The sequence below is a fragment of the Myotis myotis genome, unplaced genomic scaffold (assembly GCF_014108235.1).
Source record: "Myotis myotis isolate mMyoMyo1 unplaced genomic scaffold, mMyoMyo1.p scaffold_m19_p_19, whole genome shotgun sequence".
In the NCBI taxonomy this organism is placed as follows: Eukaryota; Metazoa; Chordata; class Mammalia; order Chiroptera; family Vespertilionidae; genus Myotis; species Myotis myotis.
Genome location: NW_023416323.1, coordinates 38304385 through 38324579, shown reverse-complemented (window position 1 = coordinate 38324579; position 20195 = coordinate 38304385). Strand labels below are relative to the sequence as shown.

The window sequence follows — 20195 nt, the reverse complement described above, 5'->3', positions numbered from 1 at the left end:
TCCGCCCCTGTCTCCCTGGGAGACCTCGGACAAGTGCCTTCCCTTCCCCAAGCCCAGGCTCCCCAACAGGAGGTGGGGGGCTCCAAGCAGACCAGGGCTCCCACACGTTTCCACCCAAGCTCCTCTCAGGGACCTGGGGACGGGACACCCCAAGGGACTTGGGGTCAAGCCCGTTGGTTGCCGGCCACAAAAAGCGACCTGTTGACCTGTGTTTGATGGACCTTGAATTCTGGCCTGACGCTTCATGCACATGTTCCCTCCTACTTATGGCTTTGCTATAAAGCCAGTCATTCCCCCTTCGGAATTTTTTAGTGAAAGAGAATGCTCTACCTTCCTAATGCTGCGACCCTTTAACCCTTTGAGTGCCAACCAATATCCTAGGAACTATGCTAAAATTGCCAAGGCATTTTTGCTGATTTCACAGCAGTTTAGGAAAAAAATTATGAATCGCAAGTAAATGAAGTTACATATTCAAAAACTTAAGGAAACCTTTACTACATCGACATGTTTAGCAATATCATCATCACTAATAAAAGCAGACTTAGAACTGGACGCCATTTCGAAGCTTTGATAGTGCTCCCCGGCACTCTAGGGGTTAATACAGTTCCTCATGTTGTGGTGACCCCCAACCATAAAATTATTTTCGTGGCTACTTCATAACTGTCATTTTGCTACTCTTATGAATCGTCATGTAAATATCTGATATGCAGGATGTATTTTCATTGTTACAAATTGAACATAAAGCATAGTGATTCATCACAAAAACAATATGTAATTATATATGTGTTTTCCGATGGTCTCAGGCGACCCCTGTTTGACCCCCAAAGGGGTCGCGACCCACAGGCTGAGAACCGCTGGGCTAGTTAGTAACAGAGTGCATTGCACACAGTATAAAGGAAGTCTGCCTGGTGGACTTGGTGTTTTAGCAGAGCATCTATATGTCTACGTGTATTTTGTCTCCACACAGAAGGTATTTCGTACCATGAGGCCTCATGGTCACAGAAATGTAAGAGGCTGCGTCAGTGGAGGAAGGAAATTCTTTCTACCGAGAGGGTCTGCAAAGACCCCGGGAAGGTGGTGTCGGCTGGGTCTCTAAGGACAGGTGTAGGTGGAGACAGGGTAGAGGGAAGGGGTTTTCAATGGGTGGAACAGCCTGAGCAAAGGCAAAGGTGCAGAGGTCCAGGCCTGTCTTGTCCGGCCTCTCGGTGCCTTTCCTGGGCAGCAGGGGAAGGGCGTCCTGGCCTCCGCAGGTGGAAGAGCTGAAGGTGTAGAAGCCTCACTATTGCCGCTGGCCTGGGGACGGGGGGTGGGGGGGAGGGACGGGGCGGCACCCCAGGCTTCTAACGCTGCACCCTAGATTAAGTCCCCTCCAGCCATGCCGGAGGGGTAGAGCCTGCCCCACCCCGTTTAGCACTTGGCCAGGGCGGAGCGTGAGCTGTCTGCAGGGAGAGCGATGCTGAAGGGAGGAGGAGCTGAGCGCGCTCGGTCCCTCTGTGCAAAGGGACTTCCGGAGGAGTCATCACCTGGTGGGAGTCACGAGGGGTGGGGCTCCCGCGCAGCCCCCCACGTGGAAACACATCAACAGAAGCCGCAGGCCCCATTTGCGTCAGGGCCCCAGCCCGTGGGGAGGGGCTGCACATAGGACATTCCTGTGCCTTGTCTCTAATTGTTTTCGTAAACCTCTGGCTCCGGAGGCAAACAAAGCGAGCGTTGCTTATTCCTTCCAGATTGCTTCTGGAACGGAGCTTTCCGTAGCTGCCCCACAGCACGGAGCAGCCCGGAATGAATTGCACATGTTCACACTTCCTGCCTTGGCACGTGCAAGCTCCGTGCCTGGGAAGATGTGTGCTCCATTGCCCGCATGTGGGACGGTGGGGGAGGGTGCGCTCTGATCCAGGGAAGGAGGTTCCCCCAGACCACACACTTGGTGACCTTGACCCATGGACCACCTCAGGGCAGAGGGTGGAGGTCTGAGTCAGGAGGTAGCCCCCAGGGAGTCGGGCTGGCCCTCGGGGGTCCTGCCTGCATCCCCATCTCACAGCCCTTGGCTGACCTGGCTCTTAGCAGCCACAAGCCTAGGAAGCCGGAACCTACATGTGGACCTGGAAGATACTTAGGGACCATCTGCGCCCATCTGCTTGTAGAAATGGGGAAATGGGGGCCGAGAGAGGGACGGGGGTTTCAGAGTGATCCTTAGCAGGGCCAGAGTTAAACCTGGGTCTCAGATATACAGTTGAGTGATTGAGCACGTGGCCTGGTGGTCAGACCGACTGGGCTGGAGTCCAGGTGCTATCGCTTCTCCTGGGTGACCTCAGGGTGAGTGATGCTCCCTCGGCTTCAGTGTCTCCAGCTGCAAAGTACTGATCGTGCCGGCCTCTGGGGCTGTTGGGATGATGGAGCCAGGGGTCCCCAGTGCAGGGCTAGCAGATGGAAGCTGCTCAATAAATGATCCTTGTCCCTCTTTGTCCCTGTCATCAGGCCCCTTGCCAGTGCTCAGTGTGGTTTTTATTATATTTACTTAAAAATATTATAAATATATTTTTATCAATTTCAGAGAGGAAGGGAGACGGAGAGAGAGAGAGAGAGAAACATCAATGATGAGAGAGAATCGTGGATTGGCAGCCTCCTGCATGCCCCACACTGGGGATCGAGCCCACAACCCGGACATGTGCCCTCGCCGGGAATTGAGCCATGACCTCCTGGTTCATAGGTCGACGCTCAACCACTGATAGCCACGCCGGCAGGGGCATTTTGGGGGATGGGAAAAGACAGAGCACCCTCTCCACTTCTGGCAAAGTTATGGGGTCAGGGAGAGAGAAAGCTGGACCAATTCAAAGCAATCCTGAGTTCTAGCGTCTTTAAAGGAAAGATCCTTTTTGTTAACGTTTGAGTTCAAGTCGTAATCCTAGCCAAGTCTTCTCACTAATTTGTCGGCACAGGCTGGCCTGGCTGGCTTTAGTGACCCTGGGATCCCGTTACGATGAAGAGCATCGCTTTCGTAGGAACGATGAATGGGCTAAAATATTTACAGCTCAGCATTTTTTTTTTTCTCAGCCCGCCACTCTCCACCACGCCAACCCTTCCCACCCTCAGCATTTTCTTAAGTAACATCAGTGCGTTCCCCTCACCCCACGAATCTTAGGATGTCTTCATTGTTAGTGCAAATGTCCCTGAACCCCAGTTCAGGGGATCACCAATGAGAAATCACTAGAGGTTTGTGCCTCGCCAGCACGGCCAAGGGTGAACCTGAGAGGGGGCGGCTGGAAGGCTTAGAAAAGACAGACAAGAGAATGAAAGCCGGGTCTCGGTGGGACGCTGCTTCTCTGAGAGACAGCGACGCTGCCCACAAGCCGTGTCTTTATTTTATAGCAGATGCCACGAGGCAAAGTAAGGGTGTGATCAAGATGTTTACAACCTTCTCCTGGGTTTCAATCCTACTCAACTACATGCACCTGAACTCTATCAAGCCCACATCACTCAGGCACGTGGGGCCACGTGTTTGGACCATAGGTGCAAGCTCACAACTACAGCTGTTGGCTATAATTGTGCTGGGAGGGCTCTGCCCTCCAAGCTGGGACTTGCACGTGGCCACGAGAGGACTGTGCTCTCTCATCAGTCCAAGGCTTGAACCTGTCCAAACACTGTAGCTTGTATCATCTCTGTCTTAGGGGAGACCTTAGAGGTGACCTTGGACTTCTCAACCTTTAGTGCTCATAAGAATCACACAGAGGGCTTGTTAAAACTCACATGGCCGGGTCCCTCCCTGAGAGTGATTCTGTGGGGACGAGGCGGGAATTGCATTTCTGACATGCTCCTGGGTGCTGTTGCTGCTGCTGGTGCAGGGGCCTCACCTTGCATGTCACACGTACAGTGCGATTGAAACTTCGTGGCCCCTGCGCAGAAGTCGGCTTTCGGCCTGGGCAAGTCTATTTTGAAGAAGTACAGTTGATATTTGGCTCTGTTGACTAATGAGTTTGCCGACCACTGCCTTAGGCGATCCTTTGCCTCATGCCTGGATCCGAGCAAGGCTTACACACCTGCAATGACAGGGACCTCAACCCCTTCTCCGGGCAGCGCATTTCCTCCTTAGAGAGCTCTATTCGTTAGAAAGCTCTTCTTCTAATGGAGCCAAGATCTTCCTCATTGGGAGTATTAGCCATTGAGTTCGGCACCCGGGAACCATGCAAATTCTAACCTGTATTCACAGAAACACAGGGGTGGAGAAGAATTGGGATTTGAGGGGATAGAGAGCAGGGTCTTCCCCTGGGGCCTGATGACTCTTGCCAAAACCAATGGGCCTCTCATTGTTCTTTTCATCTCATGCTCAGAGATAGACTAAGTCTGGCTTCCCGTGGCCAGAGAGTCACTGCAAGTTGCAAATCTGGGAGCAGAGGAGCCTGGGGTGGGGCTGACACAGCCCAAGGGCCCCCTCCCCTCACCTAGCATGCAGACAGGGCGCACGTGAGCATGAGCGAGCTATTGGCCAAGGATCCAAGAGCCTCCCCCTCAACACAAGCTCTTAGGCAGCAGAACGCCCCTGCCATCGATTCTGAGAACTTTCAACAAGCCTCCGATTGTTGACTTGGAACACGTGTGCATGGGCAAAGCTTCTTGATGCTTGACTGCAGTCGGGGTCAGCTTAGTCATGCCCTGGTGTGTTCCTGGGGAAACTGAATCCATGTTGGAGCCTCAGGCATGGCCAGTGCAGGGCTGCCTCCAGACCCCAGGGGAGATTCCGCAGTCAGACTAGGGATGTGGTGTTCTGGTGGGTGGAGTGGTGTTTGGCTGGGCTGGGTGGTGGACCTGCAGCTGTTGACATGAGTTGTAGGGGAACACAGCAGTCAGGACCCAGCGAGGATATCTGAGGGCGCTCCTTGCGCCTGTCACCGAGGAGATAGGCCAGTTTGGGAGAATAAATCCAGGGTTGGTGTGAGGCCGTCCAGATGCAATGACTTCACTTTCTGAGGCATGTTTTCCTCCTCGTTTGTTTTTTGGCCATTTGTTCTTCTTGTTCCTATGCCCCTGGGAGAAATCTAAAGCCTGTGTCTGCAAAGACCCCCCATGTTGCAAGGGAGGGATGGGGGAACAACTGGATCACTTGAAACAGAGGAGCCTAATTCCCCCATTGATTCCCTCAGAAGATATAAACAACCACTGATTCACTTAATTACTCCGAGTCATTTGTTTATTTATTCCTTTATGCATTCGTTGACTAACTTAGTCATTCACTAACCCTCTGATGTATTACTGACCCACTCACTCATCTATCTACCCACTCAACCATGTACTCACTTAACCATCCAGCTATCCGCTTAACCATCTACCCAACTGTCTATTCAACCATCCACGGCAGGTTGTGTGGATCACGGCCACGCTGCCTTACCTGGTGCTGTTCGTGCTCCTGGTCCATGGCATCACGCTGCCTGGCGCCTCCAACGGCATCAGCGCCTACCTGCACATCGACTTCTACCGCCTCAAGGAGGCCACGGTGAGCGCCCACGGGGACCACCGCCCGAGGCCAGGACTGGGGAGGCTCCTCGGGGAAGGCAGCCATAGGAACTCCGGCCCCAGCTTCCTGTCCGGGCTGTGGCTTCTCCACCTGATGGTGCGGGTTGGATTTGCACCTGCAGATCTCCACCAGCCCGCCCATCTCCGATGGCTGGGATTCTGTGGTTCTGTTGGGGGGCCTTTGTAGACCCCTCTTTTCAAGGGAATGATGCTCTGTCCTAGGGGTTTACCTCTACCCTGTGCCATGGCCCCCCAACCTACCTAGACACCCCAGTCCTATTTCCATCTCTAGTCCCCAGCGCTAGCCTTTGCCACCAACCCATGATGACCGTGTCAGGGGCAGCATTAGCCACAGGGACACCTAGACCCTCCCCCTCCTCCCCACAGAAGCCTGGACAAGATAACCAGGCATAGAGGCCGGGATCTCTCTAGCACAGTGGTTCTCAACCTGTGGGTTGCGACCCCTTTCGCGGTCCAACGACCCTTTCACAGGGGTCGCCTAAGACCATCCTGCATATCAGATATTTACATTATGATTCATAACAGTAGCAACATTATAGTTATGAAGTAGCAACGAAAATAATTTTATGGTTGGGTCACAACATGAGGAACTGTATTTAAAGGGCCAGAAGGTTGAGAACCACTGCTCTAGCACAAGGGCCATTTGGGTGTTTATCACATCATTCGCAGACCATACAAAATTATCAGCTTAAAATGTAGCCTGCTATACTCGGTCAAACACTTGATTACCTCACCCCAGTGCCTTGGCAGGGCCAGACCAAATGATTTCGAGGGCCTTATGCGACCTGTGGGCCGGACGTTCCCCACCCCCTGCTCTAGCACCTCCCGGTCTTGGGCGGTCATGAGGAAGCTGACCCTGGAGGAACTTCACTTAATGTCCTGATTGTAAAGAACGTTAATACACTAGCTGTTCCGGGCTGTGTAGATGGAGTGAGGGCAAAGGGCCACGACCCTCTCAGGAGTTACGGAGGTGGCATCTTCAGAAAGGGCATATGCTTCCTGGCAGCTCCTGCCAGCCCACACAGGGGTAACTCCTGGGGCCGGTGGGGCCGGTGGGGCCCATCTTTTGAGTGATAACAGCACATGGCTGGAAGCCTGGAGACCTGAGCCAGCTCTGATCGGAGATCTGCTGCCATTGCCATTTGGACCTCATTTCCCTGGGTCTCAGAGCATCCCTGAGGGTCCTACAGACTGCCCCCCGGGCACCCAGTCATCCCACCCTGTCTAGTCCTAGAGGGGTTGTGAGCTCCCAGGTGCCTCCTCATGGAAGCAGCGGGTGATGGCTTTTGTCTGCTCATCCCAGGTATGGATTGATGCTGCCACTCAGATATTTTTTTCCCTGGGGGCTGGATTTGGAGTCTTGATTGCATTCGCCAGTTACAACAAATTTGACAACAACTGCTACAGGTAAGACCCTTCTCGTGGCTCTGGAAAGCTCTGAATCTGGGGATGGACGGTGGCAGGGATGGGAGACGGGTCTCTGGTCTGGGACAAGTCAACCTTTCTTCTGGGATTTCTTCCTCCGTGAAATGATCACCTGGGTGTTCCTGAGCGCTGACATGGCCAATGGGGTCCTGGTGGACTCATTTCCATTCAGGGCACCTCTGATGAAGCAGATGCTGGGGGAGAGGAGGAGAAAGCGGGAGCCACTAGTGCTGGGATGCGGAGCTGGGACAGAGGGACACTGCGTGGCTTTCAGAGCAGGCAGCACTGTCTGTCTGTCCACCTGATGCCCAGGCAGGCAAGGGTGGGATGTCTAGGCTGGTTGTATGAGCGGTGAGTGCCTGGTGGGGCATCAGAGTCTGCACGTGGGCACACATGGGGCCTCCATCGCTCTCTGTCAAAGGCTGAGGACAGAACCACAACCCCTCTAGGACTAGACAGAGTGGGATGACTGGGTGCCCGGGGGGCAGGCTGTAGGAAGGCTAAGGAACTGGGTGATCCGCCTTCTGACGGGGGATTAGCGAGAGCATGGAGGACAGTTAGGGCTGTGACAGGCAGACACGGGATGGGTGGCATGCATGAAGGGGATGCCATCCCCTCCCAAGCAGCGCCAGGCAGGTGATAGCTTGTGGCCAGCAAGTTGACTGGTCGACTTGTCTGAAGAGTGTGGCTCAGGGGCTCATGGAACATGAGCCTGCAAGAAAGGTTGGCTCATCCTAGCTCCCAGGTGCCTGGGTGAGATGTGGGGAGACACTGGGGAGCCATGGGAAGTCGGCTGAAGGGGATGGTGACTCAGTTCCCCGACAGGAACTTGATTCCAGACTTTGGTCTCGGAGTATCTCATCCAGAAGCCACTAGTGCACCTGCAGGTCCTCACGCAACGAGGGCAGGGCCCTGGGGCTCACAGGCCTGCAAGGCCACTGGAGGCGTCGGAAGCTGCAGATCCCATAGGTGGCCCCGTGGTCCCTGAGCAGTGTCAGTGACTTGAACTAACAGGGATTCTTCCCCCCCAGGGACGCCCTACTCACCAGCACCATCAACTGCGTCACCAGCTTCGTCTCGGGGTTTGCCATCTTCTCCATCCTTGGGTACATGGCCCATGAGCACAAGGTCAACATCGAGGATGTGGCCACTGAAGGTGGGTGGGCAGACCGAGCGCGCGGGGGAAGCGGGACTGGGGAACTCGCCTCACTCTGCAGGCTGTGAGACTGAGGGCTGGACGCGGAGGTTTCCAAACTGCCCACGTGACGGACCCTCTTGCAGTCTGTCCGTGGGAATCCCAGGCAGTCCCGGGCCCTGCGGGTGTGGCAGGACCGCCCTCAGAGTGCCTTGCAGCAGGACAGCTTTGGGAGCATCCGCTCTGTGCCAGCAGCCCCCGTGCTGAGCTCTCGACATGCCTCCATTCAGTTCTCCCGCGTGAGAGTGTGAATAGACCCACTTTAGAGATGAGAAAGCTGAGACCCAGGCTAAGTTGCCCCAGGTCACCCAGCTGGCCAGGCCAACCCAGGGGCCTGTGTCCTTTCCTCCTGCTTCCCATATTCTCGTGGCCACAGAGAAGCTGAGGCCTGGGGCGGGGCTGCCTCTCGTGGCCCCTGAGGAGCTTGTGAAATAAGAGGCTTGCTCAGGGCGGGCAGGAGGAGGGTGCGAGGCGCTGCCCTCCGGTCTGGCTGCCGGGGGCCTGCCTCCCTGGTGCCTGGTGAACTGCAGGCCGGGGCTGGCCTCGTCTGTCAGCTCACACAGGACGGACCAGGTGCCACGGGCTGGCCTGGGGCCCACGGGGCCTTCGAACGCTCTCGGCCCTCCTGCAGCTCAGACCCCCCTTCCCAGCAGTGCTGAGGCCTGGGTGTTCCTTGCAGGAGCTGGCCTGGTCTTCATCCTGTACCCGGAAGCCATCTCCACCCTGTCGGGGTCCGCCTTCTGGGCTGTCGTGTTCTTCATCATGCTCCTGGCTCTGGGGATTGACAGCTCAGTGAGTGACCCTGCTCAGGACCCGCCCCCAGCACACACACACACACACAGTACTCAGCCAGAAGTCCCCCCATTCAAACTCCTAATTAGCAGTCCGTCCCAGAGGCCCTATTTAAATGCAAACAAGGAAGTGAGCCCTCACTCAGAAAGGCTGTCGGATGAGACCGCCTGCCCTCCTCAGAGACCTGTGTGCTCCTGTAGGGTCAAGCCTGGCGTTTGCAAGAAGTCTCAGAGCAGGGCTGGCAGAGGGGTTTCCTCTCTCTGCCTGTCCGTGGGGACATTGCGGGGCAGGGTGCTGAGAAGGGTTCTGAGGAAGGAACCCTGATTTCCCTGAGCAAATGCCTGCCGAGGGGGAGAGGCAGGCCCGTGGCTGAGCGTGGTGCCTGCGTGCACCTGCCTGCCCCCCCAGGCTCGGTGTCACTTAGGCAAACGTGATTGTGACTCATTTGAGGCCATAGAATGCATGTGCCCGTAGCTGTGGGCTAGGAGACGCCTTCTCGCTGAGGGTGGAGCTGGAGGTGACCACTCGGTGGCCAGAACCCCCGGCGGAAGCTCTGCCTGAAGTTCCAGCTCTGGGGGCTCCCCGCTGGGGGCCGTCTCCTCCAGGAGACCCCATTGGCGTGCAAATACCTTGCCTGGGGGTTGGGCATTTTACTTCGTTCAAGCTCCTGTGGGCTCATCAGAACCCCCGGGGCTGAGCGAGGGGCAGGAGACAGGTGCCGTCGATTAGGGGAGACGGCACTAGCTAACTCTGCACCACCACCCCCGTCGTGTCTGAGCCCTGAGTTTGGTTGGGAAGGGGGCAGAGTGGGTGAGAGGCTGGGGAGAGGGCAGTGCCTGCCGATTTCCCCAGAGTGGCCAGGCAGTCGGTGGGAGACCGCGGGAGGCCCCAGGGTGTCCCTCGTTCCCGCGCCCACCCTGCCGGGCTCCCTGCAGATGGGAGGCATGGAGGCCGTCATCACGGGCCTGGCCGACGACTTCCATGTCCTGAAGCGACACCGGAAGCTCTTCACATTCGGCGTCACCTTCGGGACCTTCCTCCTGGCCCTGTTTTGCATAACCAAGGTGAGCGGGGCTGCGCTGGGTCGCCTGGAGCGCGGGTGCTGCTTTTCCCTGCGGTCAGACATTTCCAGCCTCCTGGGTGGGGCCAGGTGAGCTCAGGGCGGGGCCAGGCACCCTCAACCCCGTGGCCCGACCCCTAGGGTGACACCCCCCTCTGTCGTCTCCCACCCCTGAGCCTGAGGACCTCCAGGCACCCCTGGTGTGAGAGCAGCGAAAGTCCCTTGACACCCAACTCGCTTTTTCTGGCTGAAACACCCACCCTCAGGCCCGTGACTCCGAGGGCCTTTGTCGGGACGCAGATACGTAACATCAGCACAGTGGCACCCAGCCCTGTCCCCCGCGTCCTCACACTGGGCTCTGAGCGCGAGGGGCAGGGGCCGGGGCCGGGGCCGGGTGTGTGGTGATGGACGTAACCGTCGGTGGCCACTGCCAGCCGTGGCCTCAGGCGTCGTCCCTCCCTGCCCAGGGCGGAATCTACGTGCTGACGCTGCTGGACACGTTCGCGGCGGGCACCTCCATTCTGTTCGCCGTGCTCATGGAGGCCATCGGCGTCTCCTGGTTTTACGGTGCGTGCTGGGCCCCGCGCTCCTGCAGACTTCTCGCCCGGGCGCAGAGGGCCTTCCGTTGCCATGGCGGCCCCTGGCCAGTGGCTCATCTTTGCATGAACCCCCTTCAGCAGGTGCTGCAAAGGCCCAAAGGCATCCAGTGTCCACTTTGAAAGAGGAGCTCCGGGGGGGGGCGTGTGGCTCCGCTAGCTGAGCCTCATCCATGCCCTGAGAGGTCACTGTTCCGTTCCCGGCCAGGGCACGTGCCCGGGTTGGTGGCTCTATCTCTGGGAGGGAGCGTGCAGGGCAGCCAATCAATGTTTTACTCTCACACACACACAAAAAAAAAATCAATAAAAAATATTTAAAAATAAAAATAAGTCAAGGGGAACTGGAGGAAGCGGCTGCTACACAGGTAACTCATTCTAGAGCAGGGCTGTCAGATCCAGCAAAGTGAAGGCAAGGGGCCCAGTTAGACTTGAGTTTCAGATCAAAGCTCTGTGATTGTGCCAGTGTATGTCCTAGACCAGTGATGGTGAACCTTTTGAGCTCGGCACGTCAGCATTTTGAAAAACCCTAACTTAACTCTGGTGCCGTGTCACATATAGAAATTTTTTGATATTTGCAACCATAGCAAAACAGACTTATATTTTTGATATTTATTTTATACATTTAAATGCCATTTAACAAAGAAAAATCAACCAAAAAAATGAGTTCGCGTGTCACCTCTGGCACGCGTGTCATAGGTTCGCCATCACCGTCAGCCGAGGCCGTGTCCACCGTCTGAGATTCAGACGTGGGGCCTGTGCTGCAGCTGGCGCCCGACTCTGCCGGGGACGGGAGAGGCGTTACCGAGTGCCCACATGTCGGCACCGTTCCTTCCCCGCGTGGCCCATCCCAGGGTTAGTCCTGCTCGCAGTCTTTCCTACGAATCGGAGAGAGATTTCGGTGTGAACCTGGGCCCCTCCACCAGACTGAACTCAGGGAAGTCTCGTGTTTAAGAGTGTGCACAAGAGGGGAAGCCCAGGCTTCAGAGTCAGGCTGACCTGGGGTGTGGCCTGGGGCATGTGCCTGCCCCTCCCGGGTCCTGTCTGCCTCTGGAAAATGAATCGGAGGGCACATGGGTGACACTCTCCGTGAGGGTGTCCTCTCCCTTGTTCTGGCCAGCAGGGCGCCCGTCCCCAGGAGTAAGTGCCAGGGGTGGCCTCGCTGCCCTGGGGCGGGGCCCTGGGGCTGGGCAGCAGGGGTGGCCGCGGTGACAGGCCTGTCCGTGTGTGCGCAGGGGTGGACAGGTTCAGCAACGACATCCAGCAGATGATGGGGTTCAAGCCCGGCCTGTACTGGAGGCTGTGCTGGAAGTTTGTGAGCCCTGCCTTCCTCCTGGTGTGTAGTTTGGGGGCTCGCGTCCTGGGGAGGGTGCCGTGTGGGGGTGGGGTGGGGGTGGGGGGCATCCTGGGTTCTTGGGGGAGGCGGTTCTGGGATACAGAGCCCTGCTCCGCGGGCAGGACATGGGGACACTCAGGCTGCTGACACCATGGGGACGCCCACCCCCGCGGGTCTCCAGCCTGGGCCAGGGCCCCCGGTGGCTGTGTGCCCAGCCCGGCCCAGCTTCAAGGTGACCTTTCTTTCTCACACTCCTCCCTCCCATTTCTCCACTCGTCCCCTCCCTCCCTCTCTCCTGCTCTCCCCACCCCCCCTCCCCAGTTTGTGGTGGTGGTGAGCATCATCAACTTCAAGCCACTCACCTACGATGATTACATCTTCCCACTCTGGGCCAACTGGGTCGGGTGGGGCGTCGCACTGTCCTCCATGATCCTGGTGCCCGCCTACATCGTCTACAAGTTCCTGAGCACCCGGGGCTCCCTCTGGGAGGTGAGCTGGGGCCCGAAGGGGGGGGGCGGGGCGCGGGGGACAGCATGGGAGGGGCATGGAGTCATTCCTGTGGGGGTGAGAGGGGAGACTAGGGTCAGATGGACCCTCACACTGGCCAGTTGGGTATCCCCTTGAACCTCCATTTCCACACTGGCAACCTGGGGACAATGATCTTGAAGGAAGAGAGAGTGCTTAGCACAGGGCCCGGCACAGGGCCAACATTCTACTCATGTTCCCGGCCACCATTCCTGTGGGACTTTAGGGCCAAGTAGCAGGTGGCCCTTATCTGGAGGTGAAAGGGGGGACGCTGGGCCCCGGGGAGGGTGTCCTGGGCCTAGCTGAGGCCTCCCCCTTCTCCAACCTCTCCCAGAGACTGGCCTATGGCCTCACGCCGGAGAACGAGCGTCACCTGGTGGCCCAGAGGGACGTCAGGCAGTTCCAGGTGGGTGCAGCCGGACCGCTCGTGGGGGGGCCGCTGTGTGCTGGTTGCCCTGGGCAGGATCCCACGCCCCACGCCAGAGTCCCACAGCAGCAGCGGGCCATGGCTCCCGGGGGCCTGGCGTTCGGTCGGGGTGGGGCTGTCCCCTGCCCCTGCTGGCGTCCGCTGGCCTCTGCATCTGGGTCCTGGCCTGCACCGGCCACAGCTCTGCTGAGCTCTGCCTGCACTGAGTTGTCCCCCGGGAGAGTCACCAAGCTAGCTGAGGGCGTCTTATGTTGAAGGAAGTGCTGTGAGCACATCAGTGACGGGGTGGCCTGAGTCCTACCTTTGCCCCCTCAGAAACGTGCCTGCCAGGGGCTGGGGCGGGTCCCGGTGAGCTCCCTGCTGCAGACACGCTGTGTGACTTGGGGACGGTGCCTTTGCCCTTTCGGGGTGTTGGTGGCCATGAGGGGATCAGCCTGCATGTCCTCGGGGTCCTGGAGGGAAGGGGTGGTTCCTGCTTCCCCTGTGCTGCTCCCCAGCTGGCCCTGGGTGCTCCCCCCACCCCCGCCCGCCCCGGACAGACACTGAGGCCCGGTCTTTCCGCAGCTGCAGCACTGGCTGGCCATCTGAGCCCGGCCCCAGGAGGAGGGGGAGCCCCGCCCGCCAACGTCCAGGTCCAGGCGCCCGCTTCGCTGCCACCCAGACGCTGTCTGCTGTCCGGGATCCCTCTCCCGGCAGATGCTCCCCCGCCCCCCTTCCTCCCGTCCCCGTGACCCATGATTTTGTGACCCGGTTTTCCTTCGCCTTCTGTTCGTCGGGCCCCGGGGCTGTGAGCGTGGACTGGTGAGCCTCGGGGAGAAGAGGAGAGGTGGGATCAGGAACAACGACTTCTGTGGAACCCCTTGGGTTGGGGGGACGTCGCACTCAATCAGAGAGCCAGCCGGCCCAGCAGAGCCCACGCCTCGGGCCGAATTCCCCACCACGTCTGCTTGTCCTTTGGGCCAAGAAGAAACCTTGGTCCACCCAGTTGAGGGGGTCAGCCACCCCCCCAAACCCGACCAAGACGCCTGCTGCATTAGGGGTGGCCACACAGACCCTCCGTCTCCTGCCCCCCACCCCCACCCCAGCCGCCCTCTGGTGTCTGACCCGCGGTCAGGGAGCTCGCGTGTGTCTGTCCCGTCATGAAGGTCCGTGGAGAGATGCTTTGGGGACCTCAGACAGAAACCTCACCGTGGGTTTTCACTCTGGCTAATCTGGGTCTGACAGGCGCCATCTGGAACATCCTTCCGGCCCCTGGCGGTCAGCTGGTCCAGAGCCATGGCTGTCACGGGAAGAACACAGATGAGCCCCAGGGAGCAGCCTCCACAGAGGTGACAGGCAGGCCCCCTAGAGGCCACATGAGGCCTCGCTCTGCTGGGCACAGGGGCCCCAGAAACCCACCCGGGGCTCCTGGGACCTTGGGGAGACTTGAGTCAGGAACCCAGTGAGGCCAGACAGGTGTCCCTACTACGGACCTTCTGTTGTCCTCCCAGGCCAGGTGGCGCCCGAGGGTGTCTGTTGACGTATTGTTCCCTGGAAACCCCACCCAGCGTGGACCACGGATCTCCACGGATGGGGGGGTGGTCCCTGAAAACTCCCTTTGTCTCTCACTATGGACGACACTTGGTACATGGAGGGCAGGGTGGGCCCGGACACAGCTACCTGGTTAAGGGGACCGGATTCTGGGTGGGTGGAGCAGGTTGGAATTTCCGGGTTGGCTTCCATAGTGACCCGCAAGTGGCGCCCTCTGGTGGCGAGGGTGGTCAGTTCCAGCTCGTTGGGAGAAATGATGGGTTCCACTGGCCTCGCCCGATGTGGGGCTTCTGCTTCTGGGTTGAGTCTCTTGCACCCGTGTTGGAACTCTAGACTGGCGGGTTGTTACTCTGGCGCTGGGAGCCCCTGTGGCAGAGTCTTGGGGAGAAAAAAGAGGCCACTTTACTTCACAAACCTAGGGAGGGTGTCGCGAGCCGGATCGTGCTGACTGTGGAAGAAGGTTCTATGGGAGCCAGCTGGGGGCAGGGAGATGGTTTTCCGCGGAGCCAGGGTCGTCGGGGCATTCTTTGGGGGGAGGGGGCCTTTTTCTGCCAAGGGCCATTTGGATATTTACATCATCCGTGGGCCACGCAACATTACCAGTTTAAACATGATGTCGCAGTGAAAAAGTCCCCAGATTTAGTCCTGCCTGAGGTTGCCTTGGCAGGGCCAGACCAAATGACATGGCCCGTGGGCCGGAGGTTCCCCACCCCTGCTTTAGAGATAAGAGGGAAGTCGGGAGACTTTCGATCTTTCCATATAGAAACTCCAGCTCAGTGTCAGGCAGCCCAATGGCAAGGGGAGGTGGGGGAGGCTGGGAGCATCCATCGGAGTGGACAGTAGGTGGAGGCCTGGGGGACGAGAGCAGGGTGGCCCGTCACTGACGGGGCCACGAGTGACTTCGAATCCCCCCAGGAAGGGCCATTGCTCCCTGGCTGTTACAGTGATTTTTGCAAACACACTTTCACCCACATCGCCTCCCATCCGCCCCACGAGGACTGCAGGGCTGGCTTCTGTCTCCCCATTTCCCAGGTGAGAAAACCGTGGCCCGGCGTTTCAGATTCTCAGCTACGAAGGCGGACCCGCGAGTCAGATGCCCTGCCCCTCAGCCCAGGGCCCTTGGACATTCCCTGCCCCGTGGGGCTCACCCACCCTAGGCTGTCCTCACAGGCGGACAGAAATGCGGTCAGGGGGCCAAGGAGGGTTTCTGAGCAAAGGACAGGGTGTTGGGAGAAGGGGGGAGGAGAGCGATGCCATTTCTTCCCCTCGAGCGGGTGGCCGGGGAGGAAGGGACGACGTGGCTGCTGTCTTTTGGTGACAAGAGCAGCTCTGGGGCAGTGGGTGAGAGAGCGGAGTCTGCTTGGCTGAAATGAAGGGTCAGGGAAGCCACGTGTCCGAACAGGGTGCCTGGAGGGAGAGCGCCCGCAGCTTTCCCGCCGCCTCTGCCTGTGGCCCCTCTGCCTCCAGGCGTGTCCCCCAGGCGAATCGGGGATGCGGTGCTAGCTTAACCCACGCCACGGTGCTGCCTCGCTGCGGAAGCTGGCTCCCAAGCCTGGGGTGGGGCAGCAGAGGCATCCGGAAGCCCTTGGAAGTTCTCGGGGAGGCGTGGGGAGACCTCGATTCATCGTCCACCCCCGCGTAATGTGCTTTCTCATAAGGCTTGACTTCTTCATGCTCCCCCCCCCCTTTTTTTGATAGCAGAGGTTACCCGGGATAAGGGTGCTCCTGTGTATTGTACATGACACTTGATACTTTACAAGACGTTTAAAGAATTATTTTCCACGAAATGTACAATATCTGTTTAAGGGCATCGTGGTAACATCTCCTCACAACGTCCAGATACTTGGCGTCCACCTGTCAGCTGGCCTTCGTTCCAGATGCCGAGGAGACGGGAGTGGCCCGCTCGTGCCAAATATCCTGCTGGATCGACATCCCCAAAGCTGCCTTAATTCTCAGAGGGGGTTCCTGCCCGGGCGGGAGGATCCATTTTGCAGCCCTGGTAACGCGAGGCTGAAGCATTCTTACCAAAGAAGTCATTTCTTAGCCAAGAGGCCCCCTCGAGCTCATTTCATTTGTTTATTTCCTTTGAAAGCCCTGGGATGGAGAAGAACAGAGGGAGTGTGGGGTGGCGAAACGGCACAGCATTGAGAGTTGCAGCTGACCAGCTGGGTTCCTGGGAGAGGGGGTGCATTTTAAGTTCTTTGCCCATAAAAGCAGGTTTGGATCAGATAATCAAAGGTCCCATCCAGTGTAGAAAGTTTCATGCCTCCCTGACAACGTTCTTGTGCTCAATTTACAACGAAAGAAGCCCGTCGCTTACGATAGAACTTTCCAGGATGATCTGGTGACTTAATAACCTGTGGAGCAGAGAAAGGTCAGACATCTGGCCTCCAGAATTTTCCTTGATTTTTTTTTTAGACATTCAGTACTTTCTCCCGTATTTCTTCGCCTGATGCCAGAAACATTTGGTATTTGAAAAATAAAATCCAACCCTTTTGTTTTGAGGACTTTGAAGGAAACCCGTGGCCGTGAGTCCCGGGATCCATAGGTCTGTGAGTCCCGGGATCCACAGGTCTGTGGCTACGGCCACAATCGAGACGTGACCAAACTACGGGTGCCCTTGAACGTGCTCTCGGGGTGCCCGCTCTCGCCCCTCTGTTTCTCCACTTCCGTGTAAATAAGGACAGTCTCAGTGGTGCCCTCTCTGTGTCATGGACTGTTCCGACGTCATGCAGATTTCTATGTCTGGTGTGGGTTTATTTCACAAGCTGTTCTCTTCATGGAAAAACAACTGTATAGATAATAAAGGATATTCCTGTGCCATGGATCTGCTAGTGGCGTTCTTTCTGCCATGAGTGTAAAATGCTATGAATTGCTGAATTTTTCTTTTAAAAAAAGATTTTTAAAATTGATTTTGAGAGGAAGAGAGAGAAAAATCGATGTTTTTAAAAGAAAAATTCAGCCCTAGAAACGGAAAAAGCAAAACTAGATAACTAAGCTGGTGTCACTTGGTCTGCACTTTCCATTTAAATATAAATGTGCCCATCTCAGAGCGAGGAGGAGAGGTCTAAGCCCCTTCGGTCTCTCGCTCCAAGGGCTGTAAGAAGTTACTTGGGTGAAAGGTGGGCCACTGTGACCAGAGGCTCTTCTGTACCAGCTGGGGGCTGGCCAGAGACAAGCCTCTGTGATTCATGGCAGCGGAGAAGTCCACATGTTTGCTAATTAAAGGCCGATGGGTGTGTTCGCCTCGTCCAAGGTGCTGACTGATGTTCCTCAGGTCTCAGTCCTGGGGATCCTTGGCTGTGAGACTGGGGTGCCCCCAACCTCCCTTTGAACAAGGCTGGGCAACTTGAAGAATTAGAAAGAGAGCAACAAGAAAAACCCAGAGTGAGCAGGAGGAAGGAAATAAGTGACATAGAGACCAAAAAACAACAAAAAATCAAATCAAAAGATCAATGAAGCCAAGAGCTGGTTCTTTAAAAGGATAAACAAGATTGATGAACCTCTAGCCAGACTCACCAAGAAGCAAAGAGAGAGGACCCAAATAAAATCAGAAAAGAAAGAGGTGAAATAACAATAGACCCCACAGAAATACAAAAAAATCATTAAAAAAAAATACTATGAGCAATTTTACTCCAACAAACTGGTCAACCTAGAAGAAATGGACAAATTCCTAAAAAAATACAACCTTCCAAAACTCAACCAGGAGGAATAAAAAAATCTAAATTAGGCCGATAACTATGGAGGAATTGAAGCAATAATCAAAAATCTTCCAACGAACAAAAGCCCAGGACCAGATGGCTTCACAGGGGAGTTTTACCAAACATTCAAAGAAGAAATAAAACCTATCCTCCTCAGACTATTCCAAAAAATTCAAGAGGAAGGAGCACTTCCAAGCTCTTTCTACAAAGCCAGCATCACCCTAATCCCAAAACCAGATAAAGACACCACAAAGAGAGAAAATTACAGGCCAGTATTTCTCATGAACCTTTGACCTTTGACCCTTGACAACTGACCTTTGACATTTGGCTCTCGTCCTTTTGACCTCTGACCTTTGGCTCTTGTCTTCTGACCCTTGACCATTAAACAATAACCTTTTGCCCACTTGGCCTGATATTTGACCTTTGACATCTGACATTTTGGGCACTTGACTTGACCTTTGACCTCTGACACCCGACCCATTTACATAGACTTCTGACACTTTATCTTTGACCTCCAACCCTTGACCTTTGACTCCATACAAACCAAACAGAAAACCTAGCCCTAACCCAACCCCAAACCACTAAACCCTAAACCTAGCCTGAGCCCTAGCCCAAGCTGGAGCCCTAGACCTAAAAACTAAACCATAACCCTAACCCTAGCCTTTTACTTCTGACCTTAACCATTGACTTCTGAACTCTGACCTTTGACCCATTTCCATCAACCCGTGACCTTTGACCCCAACCTTTTACTTCTGACCCTTTGACATTGAGCCTTTGACCAATGACCTTATACCTTTAATGTTTACACTCACCTTGAAATTTGACCTTTGACTTCTGAACTTTGATCTATGAGCTTTACTCTCTGACCCATGACCCTAACACACAAATCTAACCGAAACACTAGCCCTAGCCCTAACATTAAATATAACCCTAGCCCTAACCCTAGCACTAGCCCTAACCCTAACTTTGTGCCCTCACCCTAGCCCTAACTCTAACCCCAGCCCTAGCCCTAACAGGCAGTCCCTGCTATCTGGGCACTTTGCTGGGAGTCTTGGTCTGGGGTTACGGTCCTGGCTCCACCCCTGAAGCAGGTGTGGCTATATGGATGCTGAACACACGAGGGCAGCAGAGAATCACCCTCAGCCACATGGGTGCCTCTGGCCTTGACTTTAGAGACACGCCCAGATAAGGATTTTGAACCCATGCCCAGTGTGGGAAGAAAGGATAGCTTCGCACTTAAGGACTCAGGCTCTGGAGCCAGACTGCCCAGGCTCATGTCTCAGGTCTCTCTCCCGGGCCCCAGCTTCACAGGCGTGACACCCAGCAGGCACACAGGGACCCTCTCACTCAGAGAGGCTCCTCCATTGCTTGTCACCATCTTAATATTTTTTACAATAAGGGTGTTTTTTGGTGGTTTTACTTTTGCACAACAAATTATGTAGCTGGTCTTATCTGTCACTAGTTGAATTTTCTTGGGCCTCGGGTTGCTCTGAAGATTCTTTGAATTAATATGAAAATTTATTATGAAGACACAATCTCAGTTACTATATTATTACAGCATTTAAAGGTATAATCACCAGATTACCGAAGGCTGCCGTCACCTCCACCTTGTGATGAGCCACCGACCGGCCATCTATCAGTCCATCCACCTAGTCCCACTCCCAATCACTTGCTGGGGGACCATGAAAGTGAATCTGACCTTGGTCCTGACCCTGAGAAGCCCATGGTGTAAGAGCCAAGCCTCTGGTCACTGGCTAACATACCTTCCTTCCCATTCCTGGTGCCAGTGTACAGGTGAGCACAGGTGAGCTGGCAGCCACAAGGACTGAATTGCTACAGCCACCAGGGTCTGAAAACAGACTCCAGTTCCTGCGGGTCAAAGCTGTGCCAGCTGTGTGACCTTGGGGAGGGCATTCCTCCCATTGAACCCCTTCTCATGAAGATAACCACCCTCCCTGCCCTAGGCAGTTTGGCTCCGTGGATAGAGCATGGGCCCATGGACTGAGGGTCCCGGGTTTGATTCCCGTCAAAGGCACGTACCTCTGTTACAGGCTTGATCCCCGGACCTGGTCAGGGCATGTG

The 20195-nt window shown here is 56.0% G+C and overlaps 1 protein-coding gene and 1 long non-coding RNA gene across 4 annotated transcripts in view; one reads left to right on the top strand and one right to left on the bottom strand.

Moving 5' to 3' along the window:
- The window catches only part of SLC6A2 (solute carrier family 6 member 2), a 25556-nt gene extending 11974 nt beyond the window's left edge, over window positions 1-13582 (top strand). The window contains exons 5-14 of the mRNA XM_036345626.1: window positions 5354-5488; window positions 6833-6936; window positions 7986-8110; window positions 8829-8941; window positions 9877-10005; window positions 10469-10568; window positions 11830-11930; window positions 12252-12419; window positions 12790-12861; window positions 13447-13582. Coding sequence (XP_036201519.1) covers window positions 5354-5488; window positions 6833-6936; window positions 7986-8110; window positions 8829-8941; window positions 9877-10005; window positions 10469-10568; window positions 11830-11930; window positions 12252-12419; window positions 12790-12861; window positions 13447-13470 — 1071 coding nt within the window. The 3' untranslated portion in view covers window positions 13471-13582. The remainder of the gene's footprint in view (window positions 1-5353; window positions 5489-6832; window positions 6937-7985; window positions 8111-8828; window positions 8942-9876; window positions 10006-10468; window positions 10569-11829; window positions 11931-12251; window positions 12420-12789; window positions 12862-13446) is intronic.
- On the bottom strand, window positions 11192-20195 carry LOC118674191. 3 transcript variants are annotated; one of them, XR_004973599.1, is made up of 6 exons: window positions 18429-20195; window positions 14542-16769; window positions 12829-14161; window positions 12293-12486; window positions 11594-11954; window positions 11192-11472 (listed from the first exon to the last, which is right to left on the bottom strand). It is a non-coding gene; the product is annotated as an uncharacterized LOC118674191 (long non-coding RNA). The 3 variants fall into 3 exon arrangements; XR_004973597.1 differs by lacking the exon at window positions 18429-20195 and having other exon boundaries at window positions 11594-11644; window positions 14542-14684; XR_004973598.1 differs by lacking the exons at window positions 11594-11954; window positions 18429-20195 and having other exon boundaries at window positions 14542-14684.